The sequence below is a fragment of the Azolla caroliniana genome, unplaced genomic scaffold (assembly GCF_043228905.1).
Source record: "Azolla caroliniana isolate FFs.n. ecotype wild unplaced genomic scaffold, voAzoCaro1.0.p SCAF_14, whole genome shotgun sequence".
In the NCBI taxonomy this organism is placed as follows: domain Eukaryota; kingdom Viridiplantae; phylum Streptophyta; class Polypodiopsida; order Salviniales; family Salviniaceae; genus Azolla; species Azolla caroliniana.
The window spans coordinates 2,620,663-2,648,187 of NW_028230449.1; the positions used below are offsets into that span (position 1 = coordinate 2,620,663).

At 40.6% G+C, this 27,525-nt stretch overlaps 1 protein-coding gene across 1 annotated transcript; it reads left to right on the forward strand.

Moving 5' to 3' along the window:
- Window positions 1-292: 292 nt before the first annotated feature.
- Window positions 293-27,521, forward strand: GLYR2 (glyoxylate reductase 2). Its single transcript, XM_087330362.1, has 12 exons — window positions 293-477; window positions 582-663; window positions 4,234-4,299; window positions 9,852-9,927; window positions 10,021-10,076; window positions 12,975-13,059; window positions 13,917-13,977; window positions 26,262-26,314; window positions 26,412-26,482; window positions 26,580-26,652; window positions 27,022-27,126; window positions 27,259-27,521. Exons 1-12 carry the CDS (start codon window positions 339-341, stop codon window positions 27,412-27,414), a joined length of 1,023 nt encoding a protein of 340 aa, XP_087186488.1. The 5' UTR covers window positions 293-338; the 3' UTR covers window positions 27,415-27,521.
- The last annotated feature ends 4 nt before the right edge of the window (window positions 27,522-27,525 follow it).

Below are 27,525 nucleotides of genomic sequence, written 5' to 3' on the forward strand. Positions count from 1 at the left end.
CATTATTCTTTAAAATGAAGATTTAAAATTTTTTAAAATTTAAAAACTTAAAATTTAAAATTTGACCTAAGCTGAAAACCGAAACCGAGCCACGAAACCGCGGTTTTACCAGTTTAATGGCTTAACGGTTTGAAATCTTTTAAATGGTTCGGTTTAACGGTTTCATGGTTCGGTTTGGTTGAAGTGTCAACATCTCTAAACGGTTCGGTTACAAACCGAACCGTTGCCGATTGTTAGCCTCAATGAAAACTCTGGACAAGAAAGGAGCCCCCCACCCCATATGTATGTATATGCATGTATTCCTTCGAGATAGAATAGCTCTGTGAACTCGGACGGCGATGGTGATGGCTCCGATGGTGATGGCTCCTGCTCGCCTCTCCATCTTCCCCCTCTCCCGAAACCCCTTCTCTCCCATCATCTCCCCAAGAAGAAGCATCCGATTCTCCCGCTGCATCACCTCTGCTTCCCATGCTGTTGGTAAGTGGCACACCATCCATAAACCCTACTTTCTTTTGCTTTTGGTTTCTTTGGCCCTTGATTCTTCATATCATTCCTGTGACCAAAATTCCTTTGATTTTCAGAGGATATATCAAAACCCACAATCGGTTTCCTTGGGCTTGGCATCATGGGTACAGCCATGGCAGGGAATCTCGTTAAGGCCGGGTATGCATAACTTGTATTTCTGCATACATTTGATTCTTTCAATTAAGGAATGCTGAAACTTAAAATTTTCAACAATTGGATTCCTTTGGCTTGGCCTCATTGGTAATTGGTACTTCTTTGTTGGCTTGTATACCGTGCTATGCAATACCGGAGTAAGGTTAACTTTTATAGAAAGGAAGGTATATTAATGTCTCTTAAAGACCCTAATGACCTAGCAGAGACTGCAACCGCTAATGTTAGATTGTCAAAGTGAGTAACTGTAGAAAAGACCTGTTGAATTCCACATTCCCGGTGTGTATGTCTGTATAAAATCAAGCTCATCAATCATACAGCATTGGAGACACCTTCCTCATCCCACCAACCATTCCACATATTGGATTTAAATTTCTACAGCATTGTACTTCAGACGATTTCAATTTAACTTTCGATTAGCAGAACTTCTTTTATAGTATTAGAGTCTAAGTATATGGTCCAATTTAAAATTTCTACTAGTTTCCGTCTTGGGATTCTTGTGATTCCTTTCTTCTCCCAATTCATGGCTTTATCCACTTTTTCGAGATCTCTCTTTTGTGAGCACATATGTCTGTGCATTATTGCACATAGGGAGATTTTACCACAGAGTAGTAACACCTCATCTTAGGAAGGAGTCACGTCCAAGATCATATGTTTATTTGGTCTCGTGGGTGGGTAAAAATTGGCTTCCTCGTGGATGATAAAAATTCTATTCTATTCCTTCAAATTTCCCCAAACTATCCGAAAGCATCCATAGGCTGTTTGGCTATCCAGTCTGGGATTGGCTGAAAATGCACAAACTGCAGTCAAGCCCAGTAATTTGATGAAATTCTGTTTTGGAAACTCTTAGCAATTTTGATAGCCTTCTCCAACAATGATATGCTATTTCCATACAACTGATTGAATGTTCAAGATGAAGACACCCTACTACCAGGTTCTCAGGCTTGAATGCTATAGCATCCAATGGAAGACTCCTAGCTGCAACCCACCATGCTCCACGTTCCACATGAGATAGTGACTAGATTGTAGATAGTGCAGACAGTACAAATATGGTGTATGTTGAGATTGGTTTTCCACTTACATCATCAGTCTATGATATTAGTGTCGGTGTCTCTTATCAGATCCCAATTATTGGGACATTCCAATATTGCTTGATTTAATAATAGCAACCTACAGTCTGCCAAAGCTCTCCTTGAGTCAGACCTTTCTTTCATTCTGCTACCTGTATCTGGCCTAGGCATTGAGGGCTCCCCGATTACTTTGGTGGTGGCAAAGTCCTGGTTGCAAGTTTGGGGAACAATACTGATTTCTGCTCCAAAAGCTTCCTTCTCACACACATGAAATCCTGTTCCTCTGGTTCATGCAAATTTCTGCGGTAACATGTCCACACCTTCGTTTGGAATAACCTCTAATTTTTGCTCTTATAGATGACATGTAGATGTCCACACCTGCATTTGGAAGCCTTCAAGACTATACCACATGCTTGGCTCATGCAACGGCTAGAAGCCTCTAGAGTCCCTTTAGATATGCAATGGGGAAGCTATGCACTTTATGAATCCATGTTAGGAAAGGTGCAGTCTCCCAATGGGTTGTTAAAGGCTGTGCCTAGCACCATTGGAGTGAAACAAGGATGCCCACTATCACCCACTCTCTTCATTCTCTACCTGCAGTCTGGAGGTACTACAAAGATATTTAAATGCCTTAAAAGGTATTTGTATGGACAAAGGTTTGTTGGTAAACATAGATGAAACTAAAGTGATGATGTTTAACACCATGCACCCATGGGTAACAAGATCAGAACTAGAATTCTTATTGGGAGAGCATAAGTTGGCATATACACGTATCTAGGAGTAACATTCAAAGGGCTTCTTATCTCCTGCCAGGAGGCTGATTGTGCTTGACTCTCTCGTGAATATACAGCCCTTGGCACTCTTTAAAGACACATTTGCAATTCCAAGTGCCACAGACTAGATTATGGCTTTGGGAACTCTCTAAATAAAGAAATTCAAGGTTAGCACTTAAAACAACTTGCTGAACATGGAGATATTCGTTGTTGGTATGCTGAAACCCAATAATGGTTCAAATCACGTGGCATAAACATAAATGCACTACCCCAAAATGGTTCAGGTTTGAGAGCCCCAAAACAGTTTAGGCTTGACTGGTTTGGCTTGGATAAGGCCAAACCGGTAAGCCTAAACCAAAATGTTGCCGATCCCTAGTCATTGAGCAATGGAATTTGAAGAAGACTATGTTTGTCATTGTGTTGTTGTTTTTTATAAAATAAGAGGGAGATACCATTGCCTCTTTAAGCAAGGCTTTGGCCCATGCAAGGTAATTGAATATGAGGACCAACGGTTCTTGGGGCTTTTCTTGCTAGAACTCAAGAGACATTGGGAGAAGTTGTTGAAAGTCAATAACGAAGCCAGAAAAGCTTAATAACAAAAAACAAATACAGCTTTCTTTAGCCTCATCACTCCTACTCATGCTACAAGTCAATAATTGGCTACACAAATGGGTTCCCAACCAAGACATTTTAAAGGGATTACAATAGATCAAGGTATAGCAATTTATCGTGCATGTCGAAAGTGACATCATGGCCACAATCTCACTACCCTTGTATTCGATAGATAAAGGCCATTATCTCTTGCAATTGGAGGTGCTTCCGTAGCTTTGGAGACCTCTCCATTATGGATCAACCTATGCTAGGGATCATTCAAAGGCAAAATATAATATATCTGACTTGAGAATCTTACATGTATAGATGACAAGATTCTTTAGTTACACCTTAATTCTATTTCAGTTTACTTTTTTTTCCTTAGATCATTTTGGTTTGTTGTTCTCAAAGACGAGACAATATGTAGACTTTTTGAAAATTGTTCTCATGGATATTAACTAGAGCTGAAAATCGATGGAAAGTCAAGACAACTCCATACTCAGATGGAGTGAATCAACTTTCATGACTTTGATTCCATTTGTGCCTCTTGAGGCTTTTGGTGACAACTTACATTCCTACACTTATCTCAAAATGTGTAGCAGAACCAAAATTACACGATGCTAGAATCAGTCTTTTATTTGGAGGGTGAATTGGCTTCATAGACTCATATGTCCAAAAGGGGACTTGGCCTTGTGGAAATGTATCTCTTATAGCTGAGTTGGCCTTAATTTCCTTGAGTGAATAAGTGTTGATAAGGTAAAGGCGAATCAGCCTTAATTCTTATCCATTTAGAGGTGACTCGGCCGTAGGATTTTGAATTTATTTGTCTTTCAAGAGCTGGGGCCGAATTGTCCTTCGTCTACTAAAGATAATTTGGCCTTAGGGCCTACCTTGATGGATCAAACTTAATGTCTCAGGTGTTAAAAATGTGATGAACATCTAGATCAAGGTGTTACAATCAATGAACTTAAGAATCAAATTTCACCAGATTTCAACAAACAAGAAAAATGACCAAGTATTCACCCATAGTCTAGATACTCATAAGTAAATATCGCCATGTTGGAAGCACATATGCACACTTTTGGGGTTAATTAACTTTTGTCAATGTCTGTGGTTTGTTATAGGTTTGATGTAACTGTATGGAATCGGAATCCTGATAAATGCGAGCCTCTACTCAATCAAGGAGCTAGGTATAACAAGACTCAATTTTACAACTGACGTGTAAAACCAAAAATATTTTTGCTCATGCTAAGATATTCCATGATAAGGAAATTTGAACCCAAAGAAACATAGGCTTTAACAATGGAATCTGTTGGAGGGTGGCAGCTCCAGCCCTGCACTCTCTTTCATATTTATTATCTTTGTACTACATTCTCTCTTTTCTCAGATTCTTCTCTCTCTAGAATCTGCAACTCTTTAAATGCCTTCTCTCTCTAGAATCTGCAATGCTTTAAATGCCTTTTCTCTCTTCTACCTTTTCCAAGATATTCCTAGTTTTTTGTACCTGTTTGGTAGTACAAGAGTCACTTAACTACCAAACAGCCATTTCACCCACATTCCCCAATTTTGTATAAATAGGCTATACCAGCCTCTTTTGTATAAGTTTTCATTTTCTTTTTTGCTACTTAAAACAAGCTCTATTCCTTGGCTGTGTCTCTACTCTTTGCAACCATTTTTTCTACTGCTGTCTAACAGCCTTCTCACAGCTTGGCTGTGCCTATTTTGTTTTAAGTCGTCCGCTGCTGCTATTAACAGCTTTTCTCACATGGTATCAGAGCAGTGAGGTCTCCATATCCTCAGCCTGATTTTTTTTTGCCAAAGAGCACACAGACCTATCTTCTTTTATCCCTCCCTCCCAACCCTACAGAGGAGGCTCTTCTGTTTTCTTTTCCCCTTATCTGAGCCTCACCTAGCATCTAGGGAGAAGTAGAAAGACCCTGAGTATCTACTTACAACTGCTGTAAATTGTCCAGCTGTAGCTCAAGAGGAGGATATCCATGGCCTCACATGCCACCATTGTTTCATCAACCATTCCCCAACTCCCCAAAGAATCCATCTTGGATGGGAACAATTACTTGGATTGGGAGCTACAAATAAAGACCTTGCTACAATACCATCGTTTATGGAATGTAGTCAATGGTAGTGACAAGAAACCACCAGTAACTTCATCCTCTTCAACCAAATCAGTTGCTGGCTCATCTAACGCTGAGATTGAAGCTTGGCTAGATAAGGATTCTCGTGCTCATGCTTTCCTCATGTTTAATATTAAACCGAGCATTGCTCGTCAATTTCAAGATAAAGATGACGAGACAGCCAATGAACTATGGACAGCCATCAAAAGGAGGTATCATCGAGCTAATCATGCTCAAATGATAGCTATTGAAAGCCAACTAGCAAATCTCAAGATTCATGACACTCCCAACATCATGGATCAAATAACGGAATTTGTCACTCTCCAAAAGGAACTAGTTTCTTTGGGAAGCAAGTCCACTGAAGTTGAGTTTGTGCATCGTCTAATGATAAAGTTGCCTGAGTCATTCTCAGCCTTTTGTGACACCATTTCTCTTCTTCCCAACACACCTGACATGAATACATTTCTTGGTATGCTACAAGATAGGGCAACAAGGAAGAAAAGTGCTCAAACTTCCAATGAGACGCTTCTACATGCGACAAGTAAAGGCAAGTGGAAGCAAAATGGTAACTCCTACAACAAACCCAATCCAAGACCGCCAAACAACCCAGCTTACAAGGAGCTCACTTGTCATTATTGTGGCTACAAAGGTCACATTCAGCCAGATTGTCGGAAAAAGAAAAGGGACAATGCTAAGAACTCTTCTTCTACCAGAAATCAACCTACACCGAAATCCAACTCGGCCCACTCAGCCAAAGAAACAGTTTTCCTTGGCATTGAGGAACATACTTCACATTTGGCTGGACCAACTACTTCAACCATCGATGAGTGGTTAGTAGATAGTGGTGCCACTTCACACATGACCTATGACAAATCCATTTTGCATGATGTGAAGCCTAGCTCTTCCCAAATCTCTATAGGAGATGCCTCAAGCATTGAGGCTTCATGTGTGGGTAATGTGGTTCTTGACAATTCTTCAAGTGAAGAACCTGTCGTTCTTCAAGATGTGCTACATGTGCCTCGCATCTCTACCAACCTACTTTCGGTTTACAAAATCACCATGCAAGGTTATGGAGTCTACTTTGATAGCTCAGTTTTGGAAGTGATTGACACCAACAGCCTACAAATTGTAGCTAGTGGCACACAAGAAGGGGGTTTATATCGCCTAAAAAGCTCCCATAGCCCCTTGGAAAACTCCAAATCTCATCTTCTTCATCTTCTTCAAGGCTCTCATGCCTTGGTGGCACAAGAAGATCCCACGTTGTGGCATGCTAGGTTTGGTCATCTCAACTATGATTCTCTTCAAAAGCTCTCCTCCTCCCAACTAGTTGAGGGTCTTCCTATTTTCAAATCTCCCAATACCCCATGTATTGCTTGTCTTCATGGCAAGCAACATCGAGAGCCTTTCCCTCATGAAGCCACTCACCGAGCAACATCTATCTTGGAGTTAGTGCACATGGATCTTTGTGGTCCCATGAAAACCACTACTCTTGGTGGTGCACGCTACTTCATGCTTATAATTGATGACTTCTCCCGCAAGGTTTGGGTTTATTTTCTTGTAGAAAAATCCCAAGCCTTCGCAAAATTTCAAGAATGGGTAGCTCTCGTGGAGAACGAGACATCGAAGAAAGTTCGAAAGATCAGGTCAGACAATGGTGGAGAGTTTATCTCCAAAGCTTTCGACCATTTCTGCTCTCAACGAGGCATTGCTCGCCAATTTTCTACACCCAATACTCCTCAACAAAATGGAGTCGTGGAAAGGAAGAACCGGACAGTCCAAGAGATGGCTCGTACGATGCTATCTCAATCTGATCTTCCTCTCTCGTTTTGGGGTGAAGCTGTCAACACAGCAGTCTACATCATCAACTGCTGCCCAACAAAAGCAGTTGCTAGAATGACGCCTGAAGAAGCATTTACAGGTGTAAAGCCCTCAGTATCTCATTTTAAAGTCTTTGGTTGTGATGCTTATGTTCACATTTCAGATCATAAAAGGACGAAATTTGAGTCCAAAACCAAGAAATGCAAATTTCTTGGTTACAGCACACAATCTAAAGCATACAGGTTATGGGATTTAGAGTCAAAGTCCCTAGTCATATCTAGGGATGTTCATTTTGTGGAGTCTCAGCCGGATGACTCTAGGATTTTACCTGAGTTCATGGTTGAAATCCAAGCTCCTCCGGAATCTCCTATTTTAGACGAAGATGTCTCATCTTCAAGCCTCCCATCTCCTCCTACTCAATCTCTAACTTCGCCAACAATTCAAACCTCTCCCTCAACCCCACTTGTTTCCACTCCCTCTACAAACCAGCTTCCACCACTTCCCAAGTGGCTTCAAGCCACCATTCGTGATTCTCATCTCTCCGATGCTGAACTTCATGAGTATACATCTGGTTCTCGAACACGTAAGTCACAACGGCCTCTTCACTCATGCAACTTTGCCTTATTGTGCACTGTTGTGCAATCAAAAGAACCCACAACAGCAAAAGAGGCCCTTGTTCTTCCAAAGTGGAAAGCAGCAATGGAAGTTGAACTTGATTCCATTGAGCGGAATCATACATGGGAGCTGGTCCCACGGCCTCCACATCGACAAGTCATTGGATTGAAATGGATTTTCAAGACCAAATACCATGCTGATGGTACTTTGGATAAGCACAAGGCACGTTTAGTGGCAAAAGGCTACTCACAAGTTGAAGGAGTGGATTATGAGGAAACTTTTGCTCCAACAGCAAGGTACACATCTATTCGATGTGCGCTTGCACTTGCTGCTCACAACAAATGGGCCATTTTTCAAATGGATGTCAAGTCAGCCTTCCTTAATGGTGACTTGAAAGAGGAGGTTTATGTTGAACAGCCTCCAGGTTTCGAGATTTTAGAGCAGAAAAACATGGTCTACAAGTTACACAAAGCCTTGTATGGCTTAAAGCAAGCTCCCAAAGCTTGGCATGACAAAATTGATAGCTTCTTTCTTTCTCTTGGGTTTCAAAACTGTAATGCTGACAGCAATTTCTATGTTTTTTCCCAAGATAATTTGCTTTGCTTGATCATATTATATGTTGACGACCTTCTAATTACAGGGTCCCTTGCATCTAAAATCGAGGAGGTCCGCGCTGACCTCAAAACAACCTTTGAAATGACTGATCTAGGACTTCTCCATTATTTCATAGGTATGGAGGTCTATCAATCACATGGTGGTATCTTTCTCAGCCAACATAGGTATCTCAGGCAGCTCCTTGAGACCTATAGCATGACAAATTGCAAGCCACTCTCCTGTCCAATGGATCCAAACTCAAAGCTATCTCGTGAAGACGATTCTCCCATATTTGAGGATATCACGAAATATAGGAGATTAATCGGGTCCCTTCTTCACTTAACTTATACCAGGCCTGATTTGTCCTATAGCGTGAGTATTCTCAGCCAATTCTCAACTGCTCCAAGACAAAGTCATTGGCAAGCAGCTATTCGAGTTCTTCGGTATTTGGCCAACACACTCGACTATGGTCTATCTTTTAGAGGCGGCATTGAGCTTGTTGGCTACTCAGATGCTGATTGGGCAGGTGATATTGATTCTAGAAGGTCCACATCTGGCTATTGTTTTATGTTAGGTTCAGGTTTGATTTCTTGGAAATCGAAGAAGCAAAACTCAGTTTCTACTTCATCGACGGAAGCTGAATATCGCGCCTACTTGGATACTTGCTGTGAGTTGCTATGGTTGATGCAATTGTTTTCTCACATTGGTGTTTTGCAAACCTCTCCTATTGCAGTTTTCACCGACAGCCAAAGTGCACGTGCCTTGGCACATAGCTCAGCATTTCATGGTAGAACAAAACACATCGAAGTGCACTACCATTTTGTTCGTGACTTAGTGAAATCACAAGTCATCAACTTGGCATATTGCCCTACTCAAGAAAATGTGGCTGATTTATTTACTAAGCCACTTCCAAGGCAAGCCATTGATCAGCTCCTTGATCGACTCAATGTTGGACTGCCGTTCTGGAGCTGAGAGGAGGTGTTGGAGGGTGGCAGCTCCAGCCCTGCACTCTCTTTCATATTTATTATCTTTGTACTACATTCTCTCTTTTCTCAGATTCTTCTCTCTCTAGAATCTGCAACTCTTTAAATGCCTTCTCTCTCTAGAATCTGCAATGCTTTAAATGCCTTTTCTCTCTTCTACCTTTTCCAAGATATTCCTAGTTTTTTGTACCTGTTTGGTAGTACAAGAGTCACTTAACTACCAAACAGCCATTTCACCCACATTCCCCAATTTTGTATAAATAGGCTATACCAGCCTCTTTTGTATAAGTTTTCATTTTCTTTTTTGCTACTTAAAACAAGCTCTATTCCTTGGCTGTGTCTCTACTCTTTGCAACCATTTTTTCTACTGCTGTCTAACAGCCTTCTCACAGCTTGGCTGTGCCTATTTTGTTTTAAGTCGTCCGCTGCTGCTATTAACAGCTTTTCTCACAGAATCATGAATATGTTATAATTGGAATGCCCACAGTGATTGTAATTTTAGAATAAGACTGGAATATTGATTTTGGAACTTGGTGATACATGGTTACTTTTATGATGTGAGTGTGAAAGACACCTTTTTATTTTGCGAAACATGGACAGCCATGGTTCCTCCCCTGCAGAAGTTGCATCAAAATGTAACATCACATTTGCGATGCTTGCAGATCCTGCTGCTGCAGTTGAGTAGTGAAATTGTGACATTTTCCAGTACTAATTTTCATTTCATAAATTGTAGAATGAACACACTAATATATATTCTAACATTTTGTAGTTGGAAGTGGCATCTGGGAAGCTAGGCGTCATACAAGGCTTGGGACCAGGGAAAGGGCAAGTACCCTACATCTTGTTATCAATTTATAGAATCTGTTTGCATATTTCTAAATGAATGGCATGTGTATCATTTGCAATAGTTTGTTTAAGGTTGAAAAGTGGAAGAATATTCCACTCAAACAATTCCTGGGCAAAATATTTCACTACCCTAATAGTATATTAGAGGAATTTCTGTTAGTATGGTCTATTAATGCAATGGCAAAGCCAATGTATAAACAGGCTAGCCAGGCTCATGTAAGGTACAATGTTCTGAATCTTACATTACACCTAATCCTCACTAGGTCATTATATAATGACCTGTAATTAACTATGACCATGATAACATAGGCCAGAATTCGACATCCCATTTGTCTGAAGGCTATTGTAAAGTAGAAAATTGCAGTATTTGAGCGCCAAAGAGAATGATCCCATAATCACTATCTACTTTTAAGAGAAGTGCAAACAAAACCCTTGAAGTCAACATAATGGTAGAAGAAAGAAAGAAAGAAAGAAAGAAAGAAAGAAAGAGAAATATTAACGTCTTTTAAGAGGCCAAAATGGCCTATAAGACCAAACAAGAGATTACATCTGAAGTGTTGTCTTGTCTTTGAGAACAACAAATCAAAAAAAAAAAGTAAATAATACTCCGTAAATATAAAAGTATATAAGATAAAAAAGAGACGAGGGAATCTGGTTTTCGGCACATGTGAGATTCTCAAGTTAGACATATTGTAGCTTTTGTCTTTGAAAGATCTCTAGCATAGGTCGATCCAGAATGGAGATGTCTCCGAAGCGATGGAAGAACCTGTGATGGTGGGAGATAATGGCTTTTATCTGTCGATGACAAGGGTGTCAAAGCCTTGCGTAGTGGGCCAAAGCCTTGTTTAAAGAGGCAATGGTATCTCCCTCTGATTTCATAAAAGACACTACAATGACAAACATAGTGTTCTTCGGATTCCACTCCTTGATGACACAATTGGCAAATTCCCTCATGGAAGAGGAGTGAACCAGCCCATGGATTCCCTCATTGTATGATACCGTATGACATCAATGTCCTTGCACAGTGAACTGCCTAGACATCATGCTCAATCTTGGACATTGATACTATTTATCCTCAGATGCAGGCTATGTCTTCTATGTGATAATTTATGTATCCTTGGGTATCTGGAGTGAGCCAAAGTAGCCCTGCTCAGTCAAGCAATCTCCTTGTATGAGGTGATGGTCATGCTTACTCACTTCTCTTGGCCTGATCTTCTAAATATATCTGGCATCTGCCGTTGTACAGACCTTGCTAGTTTTATTCCTCAGGAGAGACTCTCTAATAAAAACAGCTCCTAACATCTCATATCATAGACATCCATGACCTAGGCCTCAAGTCCCTACAGCTTGTGATCTCCAGGCTGTAATGATCTGAGCCTGCTGCAGACTGACCCTCTCTGTAATGTAGCGATTACAGATAAGAATTTTGAAAAGGAAGAGACACAATGTTGTTTTATGTGGCTTGACTATGCCAATAAGAGGGGGACCAATAGCTAGGAATGCCAGTCTATTAGATTTTATGACCTGATTTCAAAGTTTTTTCGATGGATGCACACCTTTCGAGGAATTGTCAGCAAGAACCTACACCCACCTACAGTGTACCAATAAAAAATGTAAAAGATTTTGTTTGAAATAGATATGTAACATCTTGTTTTCTTCTTTTAAAATTCGGATATTTTTTCCATCTTGTTTTCTCATCTAATTTGTAATTGTGCCATTGGCATGTGGAATCAATGGAACACTGTTTGCCATCATACTGCCTGCTACAAAATTAAGAGGGAGTGCCTCTGCCTCTTTTAACAAGGCTATGCTCTGTTTCACTCCACACGATAATAGAATATGAAGACCAAGAATGTGTGGGACTGCCCTTGTTAGGAATCCTGAGACATAGAAGGAAAGAAAGAAAGATATATAAGCATCTTTTAAGAGGGTAATAAAAAGGAGAAAGAGAAAAAGACGAAGAACCCATCTGGGGGGGATGAGAAATCTATCTGTTGATATTATTCATAGTTCTGTCTAAAGGGAGTGGTGGTGGATCCACCAAGTCTATTCTGTAGCCAGCTTCTTCATGTTCCGTTTTGGCTATGCAATTCAGTTCTGTGGCAGCTAAGGCTGTTTTGGAATGGGGGAAGGTCATTGATTTCAATACCTTGAAGCTTCAGCGAGGCACTCAGTTGTGCATATCAGCATTGGATACCTTGTTCTCTTCCTAGATATTTTGATGAGTTAAGTGCCAATTATGGGTATGTTTATCGTGTGAGGTCTTGTAATTTCTGCAGCAAGCCGACTGGTTGGGAGAGGACTTCAGTGACCGCTGTGAAAATCAGGATTTCAGAGAACCTAGAACATGTCAACTTTCAGACTATCACAATTGGAAAATCTGAAATTCCAGCAATTCGCTTCCACATCATATGTGTGTGTGTGCGCGAATCTAGAGATGTAAATCTATCATATATCATGTATGTATATGATTTATTTTACAAACAATTTCATTACTATGAAACGAAATGAAACCTCAAAACCTTTTGTGCCACATTGCTGACCTGCATTAGTAGGTATGTACGTTGTTTACTTGTTTGAGTATTAAGCACATCTTATTAATGGTTACATATGTGGCTTATAATTCACTCTTGTTTTTTACATAGAAATGCAATTCTTCATGGCCAGAGTTTGGACCTATCAATCATGACGGAGACATTAACTATTCTTAAGATTAATATTAGATCTCTCAGAAGTGGTGGATGCATTAATGTAGTGCCCCATGGGCAAGCATTAAACAAACACTCACAATGTTAATAGCAACTGTACACTGAATGGATAGATGCATTACATTATTGAATATATACAAAATTCATAACTTTTTTTTTTGTTTTATAGATATGTGGATGTGTCAACGGTAGATGTTGAAACATCAAAAACGATTAATAATCTTGTGAAACCGACTGGTGCTCTGTTTCTTGAGGTATATATTCACCCTCCATTAACTTTATATCATTTTCTTTCAAGCTGTTTGAACTAAAATATAATGTGGTGTATAAAACATGTTATTACCATTCACATATCAAAGCTATCTACAGAGCTTTAGTAAGAAAACCATAGTTGTTTTTAGCCTTCAACTATCATCAGCTTTGGTAATATCGATTCTACTGTGAAGGGGCTATTATAATTTTCATTGATGTGTTGTAGGCTCCATGTAACTGATGTGCTAAGCTTAATAATGTGGACCTGGCCTACTGCATTCTTAACTGGCCTAAGATTTGTATTCCATTACTTTGTGGAATGGTCAAAGACTTACTTGAACAGGCAGTGATGCTATCTTCCCTTATTTCATTGCAAAGAATATAATGGAAAACATAATATGACATTCCAGATTCAGTTCTCCAAAGTTGTGTATATGTGCCCTATCATACAACGGAGACACTGATCTGAAATGAGAGGTACTGATCTGTCCTTTCGTATGACCGAGTGAATTAGAGAGATATGTACCCATGTAAGGGGTCTGAATGATATACCCATCAGATTACATGCATAAAACTTTAGAGTGACAGTGAACCATATTCCTCCCAAATGGCGCCTTGGGACTTTATCCATGTCCTTTCTATGTCCAATTTGATGATACGAGTTGGAATCACTCTATTTTCCACATGGATTATATCCAGACAAGGGTAGGTAACACTATCAGAATGGTCAACGATTTGAGCATGCCAACAAATGCGAATCTCAAGTACCTTTGCCTTGCCTTTTTTGCACAGTAATGTTTAAGGTAATTAAATTACCACAAAACCCATTACGGTAAATAAGATACATCTTGTTTCGCAGGCACCTGTTTCAGGCTCAAAGAAACCTGCAGAGGATGGGACTTTGATATTTCTTACTGCAGGTGAGTTCTCATAATTCTATGATGTTTAATTCGTAGAAACTAACATTGCTGCAAATCTCTCAAGGGATTGTGCATCCAAAACATATTAGAATAGTCTATGGCAGCAAATATAGAGGCATCTATAATATGGTGGAGATAAACATATTGTTGAGCGAACAAGCTCAACATGGGCCGGATCGGTTGAATAAGTTGAGAGCCGGATTGGGTGAAGATTGATCGACCAGGCCCATATCAGATCAGGAAGCCGTATTGGGAATCGGATTAGTGAGCCAAATCCGTGTGGAGCTAGTAGGCCGTTAGAGGCCTACAATCCTAGATGACTAGGAAGTTATATTCCTAGGAGTTAGTGTCAGTAGCTCAATTATGAGCATTGAAGTACTTGTGAGTACTTCGGTCAGTCCTTTATGGACTTGTATAAAAAGTGCTCTCTAAGCACATGTAACTATACAGAGTGTTATTTTGAAATCGAGTTTTCTATGTTATGCTCTCTCTCTCTCTCTCTCATGGCCATAGCTGCTTGTGTTTTCTGCAATGTTTAATCCTTTGCGTTGAACAATGGGAATGTCTGTCTGTGTTTTCTGGCCATAGGAATTCCTAGAATCTATATTGTTCCCTCTTTCCCTCAGCATTTCATACCTTGTACCTACTGCCCTAAGACACCATGGAGTCCGAATGGACAAAAAATGAAAATATGGATCTTAACACACACGGAAAGGGTCTAGATCCATGCAAGACCCCTAGAAGATACCATAGACGAAAATGACGGGATGGAAGCACCCTGAATAACGTTAGAAGGGTGCAAAAGGCACCCAGAACGCAGGCCCCATTCAACATTCCATTTGATATCGAAAATGGGAAACATGATCTATTACGCCATTTGATTACACAAGAGATCAATCTTATCAGAGAGGATATAGAAATAACACTAAAAGAAGAAATGAAAAAGGAGATAGAGAAACAGAAAACAAAGTTGTATGCCTCTCTCAAGACTGAGTTATTAGAAGAGATGCGGAAAGACATAATAAGGCATGTGAAGAAATCACACTTAGAGCTCACGGATGACATGACACAATACCTTAAGGATGAAATATCCTCAAGTAAGGTTGAGTTAGGAGCTATAAAAGTGGATTTAGAAAAAGGACAAGAAGTAGTGGAAAGATGCATCTCTACAGTGAAAGCCAATGTCACTAAGGAAATGCAAACATGGCTAGACATGGCTAAAGATGCCAAAGCTCAAGCTGAGCATGCCCAAAAAGAAATTAAAGCAAATGCTGCTTGGATAGAGGTAGTGAAAAAGCAAAAAGCAACATCCATGGATAGGATGGAAATGATGATTGCTACATTAGAAGAAGAAGCCAAGAGGAAAGCTCGTGCGTTGCATGTATACGAGTGGTTGGTTGGGTTGAAAAAGGAAGCCCACAAGAAGATGCCAAGAATCTTGGAACAAAGATTGGGGCATTAGATATTCCATTTGCTTCAACTTGGAGGGTGGGAAGAGATGAGTTTAGAGCTAAAACCCTTATCATCCGCTTCATGGATATTGACAAGAAAAAAGTTTTTTTCTCTAAAAGAATGGCACTCAAGGGTGAAAAAATATACTTAGATGACGATCTCACTCCTGCCCAAGTGGCACACCGCAAAGAAAACATGCCACGAGTGCTTGATGCAAGAAAGGAAGGAAAATGGGCGGTATATAGAGATGGCAAGGTCATTATTACAGAGAAGAGAACTGCATGACGATATATGGCCTATGAGACCTTATGCATGACTATATGGAATTGCAATGGCTCTCTACGAACAAATGTCAAATATTTTGAAGATACCTTCAAAAACACAAATATTGTTATGTATACAGAGCCCCACCAATGCATGGTTAGCAAACTCCCTGAGGTACAAGGATATAGATGGGAGTCAATATGCCGTCCCCAACCCTTGAACACCAGGAAGCACTAAAGGTTCGGGAGGAGTGGTTGTGCTATACAAAAAGGAGCTCCATGATAGTATTGTGGAAATCGGTAAGGGAAAGCCGAGACGGAATGCTGGTATTGTGGCCGGAAGGGTCACTGAGAAAGCGAATGCTGGTAAAAGAAGGCTGATTTGGACAAATCCGGATCCGATTGAACCGAACAAGGGAATCTGCAGCGTTCGCACGACGCCGAAGGATCCAGAATTGGAAAGGGCCTAGCCTTTGTGATGACGCACAAGGCAAATTCAATGAAGAAGAGCACTTGAAAATTGAACAAAGTGTGGTATGGCGACTCTAGAGCATCGAATCATATAACGAGCCACGAAGAATGGTTCTCATATTTGGAGAAATTGGAACAATTGGGAGTGTTCAAAACCGGTGACGACACTTCGCATATGATTGAACATGTCGGCGATGTCCCCTTGAGTCATGTCAGATAGAAGGGGAGACTAATGAACGTACTACACATCCTGACAATTACAAAAAACTTGGTGTCGATCGGACAGATCTTCGACCAAGGGATGCAGGTCCGGTTCACACATCTCGAGTGCTTCATCGAAGAGGAAGGCCAGGTCATTGCACTAGGGCGCCGAGAAAGGAGGATGTTCATCCTCTACACAAATGACGTCGGCACCACTCTGTTCGTTAAAGGACAAAAAGTCAATTCGGATATCGACTTGGGGCAGAAGCGGATTGGCCACGTCAACTACCAAAGGCTTCAAGAATTGCATACGCAACAAGTTGTGTTCAGTTTGTCGAGATTCAGTGGTAGGAAAACCCAAATTTGTGAAGCTTGCCAACTAGAGAAACAACACTGACTTCTATTCCCTAGAGCGAAACGGCGTAATCGAACGGAAGAATCAGTCGATTGTCGAAGCGACATGGGCAATGCTAGAGGAGAAAAGCATGCCCAAGTTTTATTGGGCAGAAGCGGTTCGGACAGCGGTCTACATCTACAATCAGATCGGAGAGAAGGTGTAGGCACACGAGTTGTATTTCGGGTCAAACTTGAGACACTTGAGGGTATTCGATAGCATTGCGTATGTGCATGTGCTAGATGAGAAGAGGAAGTTGGACGTTAAGTCGGAAAAGTGTATCCTAGCCAGCCACTCACAAGAACAGAAGGGGTAGAAGTGCTATAACCCCCGAACCAAACAAGTCCTGGTATGCTCTTCCAACAACTCTGACCCCCAACAACTCCGACCACCCGATTACTGAGGATGAGGGCATTGAGCCCAAGATGATTCGGGAAGAAGAAGAAGAAGAATTCGGCACTCCGGAAGAGAGTCTGATTGTTTGAATGAAGAGCTAAGTTGGAATGTCTAGTTGAATAAAGAGTCGGCGAGCAGTGACGACTCAGCTGTGCATTACCCACGCAAGGCAAAGGAGGACATGGTATGCGCGCAAAGAGAAGGGGAAGAGAGGATGTCGGAGTACGGCCTGGATAAGTGTGCATCGGATCTGGGAGAATCTGACACCAACAGAAGTGAAGACGAACCTCAAGTGTTGAGATGAGATGTGGCCAAGAGGGCCATAAAATCAGCGAATGAGAAGCTTCGTTGATCGTCTCGCCACAAGAAGCCAAATTTTTTTGCCACGATAGTCTTCTTCCTCCGGCTCGTCTTCCTCAGAATCGTTGTTATTCCGGCGATTCCGGTAGTGCCGGTCATCGTGTGGGTTCCGATCCATATACCGAGGTCGTTCTTCTTGACGCCTTTGCTCATTACGGCGAGGGGGGTGCTGTGTTTCCATGCTTCGTATTGTGGGCTTGGCTCTGTTCAACATATTGTACTCACACTGCTCGACCGTGTGTGCCTTCGAGTGACAGATTAGGCAGTGGATTCGCATGTTGCAGTCGACTGCGGAATGCCCAGAATTCAAGCAAATCGTGCACTGGATTGCCTGGCGGAAGTGTCGTTCCTCGTCCTGAGGTAACGGTTGCCATAATGAGGACATGGAAAACCTTTCTTCTTCTTCGTCTAGCTCGAGCTGCAGCGCTCGTTCTATGACCATGTCGGCCGTTTCACCTTTCACGCTATTGTTGTTGAGCGTCGTCCGTATCGGTCGTTGTAGAGCTGCCAGGAATGTCTCCCGAGCCTAGTCCTCTATCGGGCCCCGTTCTAATTTCCGTAGGAGATTTTGGAAGCGTAAACTGAAATCCGCAACAGTCTCGACCAACAATTGTTTAATTGTATAAAACTGTCTGAGGATTTCACGTTCTGGCACCTTCAGATGAAAGAAACCCAAAAAGGCCAACTGCAGCTGGTCGAAGGTCTTGATTGCTGGTAGATCCATCTGAGAATGCCAAAATGCCGCTCTCCCATCTAGAGTTAATCCGAACTCTGTCATTTTGGACTGATGTGCAACTTCTTCGGGAAGGCTCTACACCATGGGATTTGCATTCTAGACATTTAGGAACAAGCGAATCTGGGTTGCGGTGTCGGTTTCACCGTTGAAGCGGGGATACAAGAAGGCCATGTTGGACACTACGGCGGGCAGGGAAGGACCACGGTGCTTGTGTGGTGAGCGAACTTTCGGTCTGTCGCCGGGGTATTTGGTGAGCGGGAAGTCGTTTTTGTGGTCCCGACAGGTATCACTAAGGTCACTGAGGCGAGGTTTTTGTCGTGCGCGTTCCTCTGCCTAGCGTGTGATGGACCTTGTGATTGGTCGGTCTTGTCGTGTTGGTTCTCTAAGACGTTTGTAGCTAAACATCCATTCATCACTGTTCGTCTGTGAGAAGACACAGATCACCAACTGTGCCAAAAGTGTTACCAATTAGGAACACAGTCTTCAATCTGTCCTTCGACCTAGACGTCAAGGTGATTGCGTTTCCACGAATGGTACCGTCGTACCGTAATACGTAACGGGATAACTTTTCGTATCCTAGTAGCGTATAAGAGAGACGGCTACAACCTGTCATGGACACACCAAATGCGGACTAAGACAGAGCACGGATGATGAGGCTACGACGGAGCGATGATGGAATGACACAAGAGCATAAAGATAGAGATGAAGATTAACGAGAGAAGATGGGCGAGAAGAGAATACTAGATTGATATGTCCATGACTGGCGTTGTTCACCTTGAATTCCTTCAAGGTGAACTCAACTATTTATACTAAGTGGCATGCATACCTGTTGCACGCATGTGATACAATAGAGCATGTAGGCAGTAGGTACGCATGCATGTGCTAAGTGTAAATAATACAAGGGAGAAATTATGCACATGATGCTAGCTAAAACCTACAATGAGGAAGTATATACATGATTGTATGTTAGATGTGTGGTTAACACATAACACTCGATTATAACTTGGTCATGCCAAGAGTTCGAATCTTGACACAACCGAACTCCCTAGACAGTGCACTAGTCGTAGCACTCGTACTCACGCCTACGCTTCGTACGATTACGGTTATAATGAGTACATGGCGCACCATTATGCGTACATGACGAAAGTGGTTGAAGTTCACGAGCTATGTGGAGGCATCACAGGATGCCAAATGGTGTGCAGCCATGGAGGAAAAAATGTGGGCACTAGATGCCAACGAACATGGGACTTTGTTGACCCTCCTCGACATTGCAAACCGACCGGATGTAAGTGGGTATACAAAGGGAAATACAATGTCGATCTGTTCGATGAATCAGTACAAGGCCAGATGTGGCCAAGGGATATGCGCAGAGTATATTAAAACACCAATATAGAGTATTATAAAAACGGGACCACACGCTTAGATAAAAGGGAGTTGTTTAAACACGTTAAACAAACACTTAAAAGAAAGATTATTATTATTAAAAAAGAGAGAGATTGAGATTAAAAAATGATTATGGTTACGAAGGGATTATGATTAAGGGGGAAGGGGTTACTTATACAAAGTACTTAAACGAATGTTTAAACAAACACTTAGATAAGAAAACTCTTCGGCAAACACTTAAAGCAAGGTTATGATTAAAAGAGAAAGGAGGGATTATGATTAAAGAAAAGGTTCATGTCTAAGAAGAGGATGATTCTGATTAAGAGAGGAGAATACTTAAACAAAAAGCTAGACCAAAAAATGATTGAACAAGTACTTAAAAAAAGGGGTTAAACAAGTACTTAATAAAAAATGATTAAATAAATACTTAAAAACTTAAGACAAAAAAATTTGACAAAAATGTGATTAAACAAGTACTTAATAAAAATTGATTAAATAAGTACTTAAGAACTTAAGACAAAAAAATAGATGAGAGCAACACATAGAAGGAAAGAAAGTTTTACTATCATAAGGCAACGATCGGCAAATGCATTTCGCCTCGATGGAGGCTCTTTAGTGCCCGATGTACAAATGATGAAAACTAAGCCTACTAGGTTGCTCTTTTTATAGGGAGAGGGAGGAGAGTCTTTTGTATGTGGGATATACAAAAGTGTGTACAAAGGGAAGGTAAAAGAGTGTACACAAGACTTTAGGTGGGGGTTAAGAGGGGTGAGAGTACACAAAACTTTAGGTGGGGGGAAAGGATGAGTGTACGAGGTGGTTTCTTAGCTTTTTACCATTTAGCCAACACGTGAGAGGGGGTGGAACTATATTGTGGTTGACCTAGAAGGGGTTTAAGTTTGTTTCTCATGAGCGCTCTGATTTGGAGTTTTCTGATACATGGGGAGTAATGAAGCTTAAAAACAATGGGTGGAGGTTTTTTGCTGTTTGGTTGGTTAGAGAATAGTTGGTTTCGTATGGAGTAGGGGACGATCGAAAAACACTTGAGTAGGAACTTCGACGGGTAGCTTCTAGCTCTTAGGCGGTCGTAGAATTTTTTGCGTAGTTCCATGTAGCCATTTTCCGTTTTAGTTCTCTCGTGATGAAGCCCTTTTTGTGTGCTATGGGGTGCGAGGATTTCCACGGGAGGTACATGTAGGCATTGAGATGTTTTTGGTGGCATGCAATGTCGAGGATGCCGAATTCTTTAAAGTATGGGCCTTTGAAGAAGACGACGTCCAGGATGGTGATCTCTTTAATACGGGAGGTTGTTGATTCAATACGGATGTGTTGTTGTAGAGGCACGCCGTATTGGTGCAAGAAGGTATGAAGCGTATCGGGGGAGCCTTCCCAAACTCCTAAGGCGTGGGTCGTGGAACTGGGGGTCGAGGGACTAAGGGTCGAGGATAGGACCGTGTGGTGGATTTGATGGTCTCGAGGTGAGACATTGATTGTTTCATAGGTGGGGTTAGGGAGGTAGGTGGTGGTACATTCATCGAGACAAATATAGGGTATGTGGGGGGTATGGGATGTGTGGGTGGTATGGGATTGGGTCCTTAAGAAGGAGGTGGGGGCAGTGGGTGATGAATTTGATGTTTTGTGTGTCCTTGTGCCCCCGTTTTTTGTCGAGGGCATAGCCATGTTTTTTGGATGTGTGTTGGGGTTTTCCTTATTAATTTTCTCTAGGAACAGTTTAAGGTAATTGTCTACTTGATTCTTGATCTTTTTTAGCCCATCATCTATTAGAGTATTTATTGTTTTTTCTTTGCCCATCGTCATGGATTTCGAGACGATGGCGTCTTGGGTTGATTTATAGCCGCTTTAGTTTTAGCTTCTAAGGAAATCTGTATGCTAAATTCTAAGGTGGCTTGTTCTAGGTGGCTATTAAATTTAGCAAAAGTTTCATTTTTCCAATGTTGGAGTTTTTCCTCCCATTGGTTGTGCAATGGGATATCCGAGAGCATTGATACAATGTGATAAAACTAATAGCTAGGGTTTTTTGGGCCTTTATTAACGCTAAGGTGCAATTTTTTCTATATTCTACAATGAGATCGTTTAGTTTTTTATTGAGGATATTTTGTGCGTTTTCGTTATTTATCGTTACCCTAGGAGGGTTAATGCGCGAGTTAGGGATGAAGTTCTCCTTGAGATCGGTTTCATATTTATGGAGTACTTCTTGGGCTCTATGGCGTTAGACAAGAGTTCTTTATATTCTAATACGGAGCCTTGGCAAATGGTGTCAAAGTGGACGTGAATAGGCAAGTTTTCTAAAGAGTTTTGTGCCTCGAGGGGCGGGTTTGAGTTTTTTATGCTAGTTTTTCCCTTTTCTTGTGTGTTTGGGGTTGTTATTTTCCTTTTACCTTTGTCTTGTGGATGTGGGTTTGTGTGGGAGTGGTGGTCGCTAGAGGACGCATGGGCGTGTTCAAAAAGAGGGTTTGTTATTGTAGGCATGCAAAGGGGATCTTCACCACCCCATTCTAGGGGAGGTCAGCTGAAGGTATCAAACAACTTGTGAAAGAAGATGACAACAACCTAGCTTTCCAAACACCGCAACTACTCTACTACAAACGCCATAGGAGTTTGGGAAGGCTCCCGCGATACGCTTCACACCTTCTTACACCAATACAGCATGCCTCTACAACAACACATCCGTATTGAATCAACAACCTCCCCTAAAGAGATCACCATCCTAGACGTCGTCTTCTTCAAAGGCCCATACTTTAAAGAATTCGGCATCCTCGACACCGCATGCCACCTACATGTACTTCCCGTGGAAATCCTCACACCCCATAGCACACAAAAGGGCTTCATCATGAGAGAACTAAAACGGTATGCTATCCGGGGGAGCTCAGAAAGTGGCTACATGGAACTACGCAAAAAGTTCTACGACTACCTAAGAGCTAGGGGCTACTCGTCAAAATTCCTACTCAAGTGTTTTTCGACCGTCCCCTACTCCATACGAAACCAACTACTCTCTAACCAACTGAACAACAAAAAACCTCCACCCATTGTTTTTAAGCTTCATTACTCCCCACGTATCAGAAAACTCCAAATCGGAGCGCTCGTGAGAAACAAACTTAAACCCCTTCTAGGTCAACCACAATATAGTTCCACCCCCTCTCATGTGTTGGCTAAATGGTAAAAAACTAAGAAACCACCTAGTACACTCATCCTTTCCCCCCACCTAAAGTTTTGTGTACTCTCACCCCTCTTAACCCCCACCTAAAGTCTTGTGTACACTCTTTTACCTTCCCTTTGTACACACTTTTGTATATCCCACATACAAAAGACTCTCCTCCCTCTCCCTATAAAAAGAGCAACCTAGTAGGCTTAGTTTTCATCATTTGTACATCGGGCACTAAAGAGCCTCCATCGAGGCGAAATGCATTTGCCGATCGTTGCCTTATGATAGTAAAACTTTCTTTCCTTCTATGTGTTGCTCTCATCTATTTTTTTGTCTTAGGTTCTGAAGTACTTATTTAATCAATTTTTATTAAGTACTTGTTTAATCACATTTTTGTCAAATTTTTTTGTCTTAAGTTTTTAAGTATTTATTTAATCATTTTTTATTAAGTACTTGTTTAACCCCCTTTTTTAAGTACTTGTTCAATCATTTTTTAGTCTAGCTTTTTGTTTAAACATTTGTTTAAGTATTCTCCTCTCTTAATCATAATCATCCTCTTCTTAGCCATGACCCCTTTTCTTTAATCATAATCCCTCCCTTCTCTTTTAATCATAACCTTGCTTTAAGTGTTTGTCGAAGAGTTTTCTTATCTAAGTATTTGTTTAAACATTCGTTTAAGTACTTTGGATTGGGTTTGTTGTAGGAGTTGCCATTTTGTTTCCACTTGCCTTTACTTTTCTCATGGAGAAGCATCTCATTAGAAGTTTTGGCCTTTTCTTCTTTTTTGCCCTGTCTTGTAGCATGCCAAAAATGTATTCATATTGAGTGTGTTGGTAAGAAGAGAAATTGTGTCACAAAAGGCTGAGAATGATCCAAGCAATTTGATCATTAGATGATGCACAAACTCAAATTCGGTTTACTTGCTCCCCACGAAAACTAGCTCCTTTTGGAGAGTAACAAATTGTGTGATTTGATCCATGATGTTTGGAGTGTCATGAATTTTGAGATTTGCTAGTAAGAAAGGAAAAAAAATCCTCTTAAGGGTGGGAGGGTGGGATAAAAGAAGATAGGCTTTTGTGCTCTTTGGCAAAAAAATCAGGCCAAGGCTATTGGAGACCTCATTGCTCTGATACCATGTGAGAAAAGTTGTTAACAGCAATAGTGGAACAATTGTTAGAAAAAATAGCCGCAGCCAAGCTATTAGAAGATTGTTAGTCAGTAATAGCAAAAATAGTCGCTAGTAGCAGCAAAAATAAAGCTCTTACAAAAGATGCTGGTATAGCCTATTTATACAAAATTAGGGAAAGTGGGTAAAATGGGTAAAATGGTTGTTTGGTAGTTAAGTGACTCTTGTAGTACCAAATAGGTACAATAAAAGAGGAATACAAGTGAATATCTTGGAAAAGTGGAAGAGAGAAGGCATTTAGAGCCAAAAAGGTCCAACGAGTTATTATAGATTGATCTCTCGTCAACAAATTGTGTTGTTGATTCTAGAAGGCATTTATATCTTGGAAAAATGGAAGAGAGAAGGCATTTAAAGAGTTGCAAATTCTAGAGAGAGAAGAATCTAGGAAGAAAGATAATAAAGATGAAAGAGAGTGCAAGTCTGGAGCTTTCGAGAGCTTTCACATGGAAGGGTCAAAATATATTGAAATAGGAGTCCTTGGGTACTTACAAATCTTAGCTATTGCAAGAAATCTCATCATCCATGCACGAACAATACTATCATTATGTGAGGGAGCAATTCCATGCATGAACAAAACACATTAGGTGCACTATCATTGAATTGGCTAAGTCATTGGGAGCTATGGTTTACCGACGAAGTTTGTATGGAAAGCCACGAGATGCGCATTGGTGTCATCTTTGGCACAGTACTTCAGGTAAGGATACAACATGATCTCTTCTACGAGGAAGTTTTGAAAACAGTTAGAATGTTGTGAAGTAGTCGCCAAAGGATGGGAGCCAAGTACAAACAGGCATAGTCGCTAAAGGGCGCTTGATCACCAGTTGTCTGGCAATGTGTTGGTCACTGGTTTTTGTCTTTGTTTTACACTATTTAGTTAATTACCGGTCAAAAATCTCACTTAGAAACCTGTCATCACATAACAATAAAGAGTTAAGAAGGTGGAGAAGAATTGACAATGTTATAATTGCTTAAGGGAGTTTATGACATTAATCTACATTGATGACAATTATCTCTGCTAATCACTCTAATCTCTGAGACGTCTACCTCTATTTAACTATTTCATCTACCTTTGACATAGGTGTCCGCCTGTGCTTTTATAGCTATGATAAGATTGTGCTTCCATCACCTCTCTGTTAGTACATACCATATTCAATGCCTATTCAGCTCTTCACTCCTCTCTCCATCATTGACTATCTTCTCTTATTCTATTTGATCATCTTGTATGCGGTCAAAATATGGTTCTTTTCCCTGAAATTAAATAGTCAAACCAGAGATTGCCAACATTTTCATGGTTTGTGGCTGGTTTCATACTAGGATAATTTGCAACAGATTGCCAACATTTTCATGGTGGAGGAATTCAGGCTGTCCCAAGATGCCCGAGGATATACAAATTACCGCTTAAAAGACAGCCTGCAATGGCCAATATCTAATGTCACTACATTTGTGGCTGGTTTCATACTAGGATAATTTGCAACAGATGGCCAACATTTGCATAGTGGAGCAATTCAGTCTGTCTCAAGCTGCCCGAGGATATACAGATTACCACTTAAAAGACAGCCTGCAATGGCCAATATCTAATGTCATTACTGAGGACGTGATCCATTCACACATTCTACCTCTCCTAGATGTCTATTTGTCGTTTCTACCATATATTCCATGTTACTTGTTCCCACGGTGCCTGTATCATACGATCACAGCAAAGTAGGGCAGTTATCTAAGATTTTGTCAAATTTAATTTTGCTATATTTTACATGTCTTACAGAGTTCTATGAATTAAGTTTTGGTCTCATAGGTCACATTTGACCTCCTGAAGACTGTTGTATACTATTATTTTTTCATTTCTCTTGATCAAACAAACAGCTCCCTCTTCACATTTAATAGTCAGTGTTTACTGAAATGAATATATGTGGGATAGATGCACCTTCTCTTATCTAAGAAGATATAACATGATGCATGTCTCTCAAGGTCAATCACTGTCAAAATGTGAATATGCAGCCTAAAGACAGGTGACCAGTGTCATACTAGGGAATGTAGCTTATAGTACTAAATGACAACAAATGCTTCTTTTGGAGTCTCTGCTTTTTAAATCTTTTTCATCTTCGCCATTTCATCATGCCTAAGCTAAAGGATAAGTATTGGGATATGTCCCATACCAGTATTTTTGTTTGAATTGAATTTTTTATTATATGAACAAAGGACCTACATATCTCAATGACCTATCTTGAGATACAATATAAAATTTGGAATTTAAATAAATAATAGTCAATTTTTACATGTAGGAGATAAGGCCCTATATGATAAAGCTTCATCTCTGCTTGATGTGATGGGCAAGGTGAATATTTTCAATAGATGTTCCATAATTGATGTCTTTCAATATTTCTACCTTGTGCGCATGGACTTATGCTAACCTGTTCTACCTTATGGTTTAGTCAAGGTTTTACTTGGGTGAAGTGGGGAATGGTGCAGCTATGAAGTTGATAATTAACATGGTAATGGGAAGGTGAGTTAATGGCCTACTAAACTAAAGTTATATTGTTGGTGTAATATCATATTTTCTCTTACTTACTGTGTTTGCTTACACTCATATATTTTTGTAGCATGATGACATCCTTTTCTGAGGGGCTTGTTCTAGGAGAGAAGGTTGGGTTGGATCCAAGTGTTATAATTGAGGTAGGATTTACAAGATGAATCTAATTAATTCCCTTGATTGAAGCAAAAACATTTAGCATATTTAGAACTTACTATGTAATCCATTTCGTGCTTACACACATCTATGTGGAGCATCAAGCTGTTTCAGGTTTAGCATTGTTTTCTGAGTGCTCTTATATTACCACAATTGAGTTGAAGTTTTTGGCAGATGGATCCAACTTATTGAACTGCATTACTATCACATTTTTCATGCATACCCATCTCTACCTCAAACATATAAAGGTTTAGAGCATTAGACTAGGCATAGTTTATCTAGCCCCTTAATGCATTGTCATTGAAACAGTTGTAAACTTTGGGTTGATTCAGTACCTTTGGGTTTCTTGTGACTAGGTCATCTCACAAGGTGCAATCAATGCACCTATGTTCTCAATGAAGGGCCCCTCGATGGTTAAAGCTAGTTTTCCTGCTGCCTTCCCCCTAAAGCATCAACAAAAAGTAAGTGTTATTTTCATAGGTTGTTCCTGGAGTGTTATTTTCATAGGTTGTTCCTGGTTTTAATACTCTCAGGAAAGGTTTTTTACTGGGATGGGAAATGAAAGTCCTTTTCTGTATTCTATTGTAATGCAGGATTTAAGGTTAGCATTGCAATTGGCAGAATCCGTATCTCAACCAATCCCAGTTGCAGCAGCAGCAAATGAAATATATAAACAAGCCAAGTGTGAAGGCCTTGGGGACCTTGACTTTTCGGCAGTTATTGAAACAATAAAACCTGAGCAACAATAATCCCCTGATCCCTGAGCTTCGCAATTATTTGTCATTTTTTACAGAGATCACAGTTCTTGTAATTAATTGTGACTGTTTGAATGAAGGTGTCTTCTCTGTTCCTCCCACACA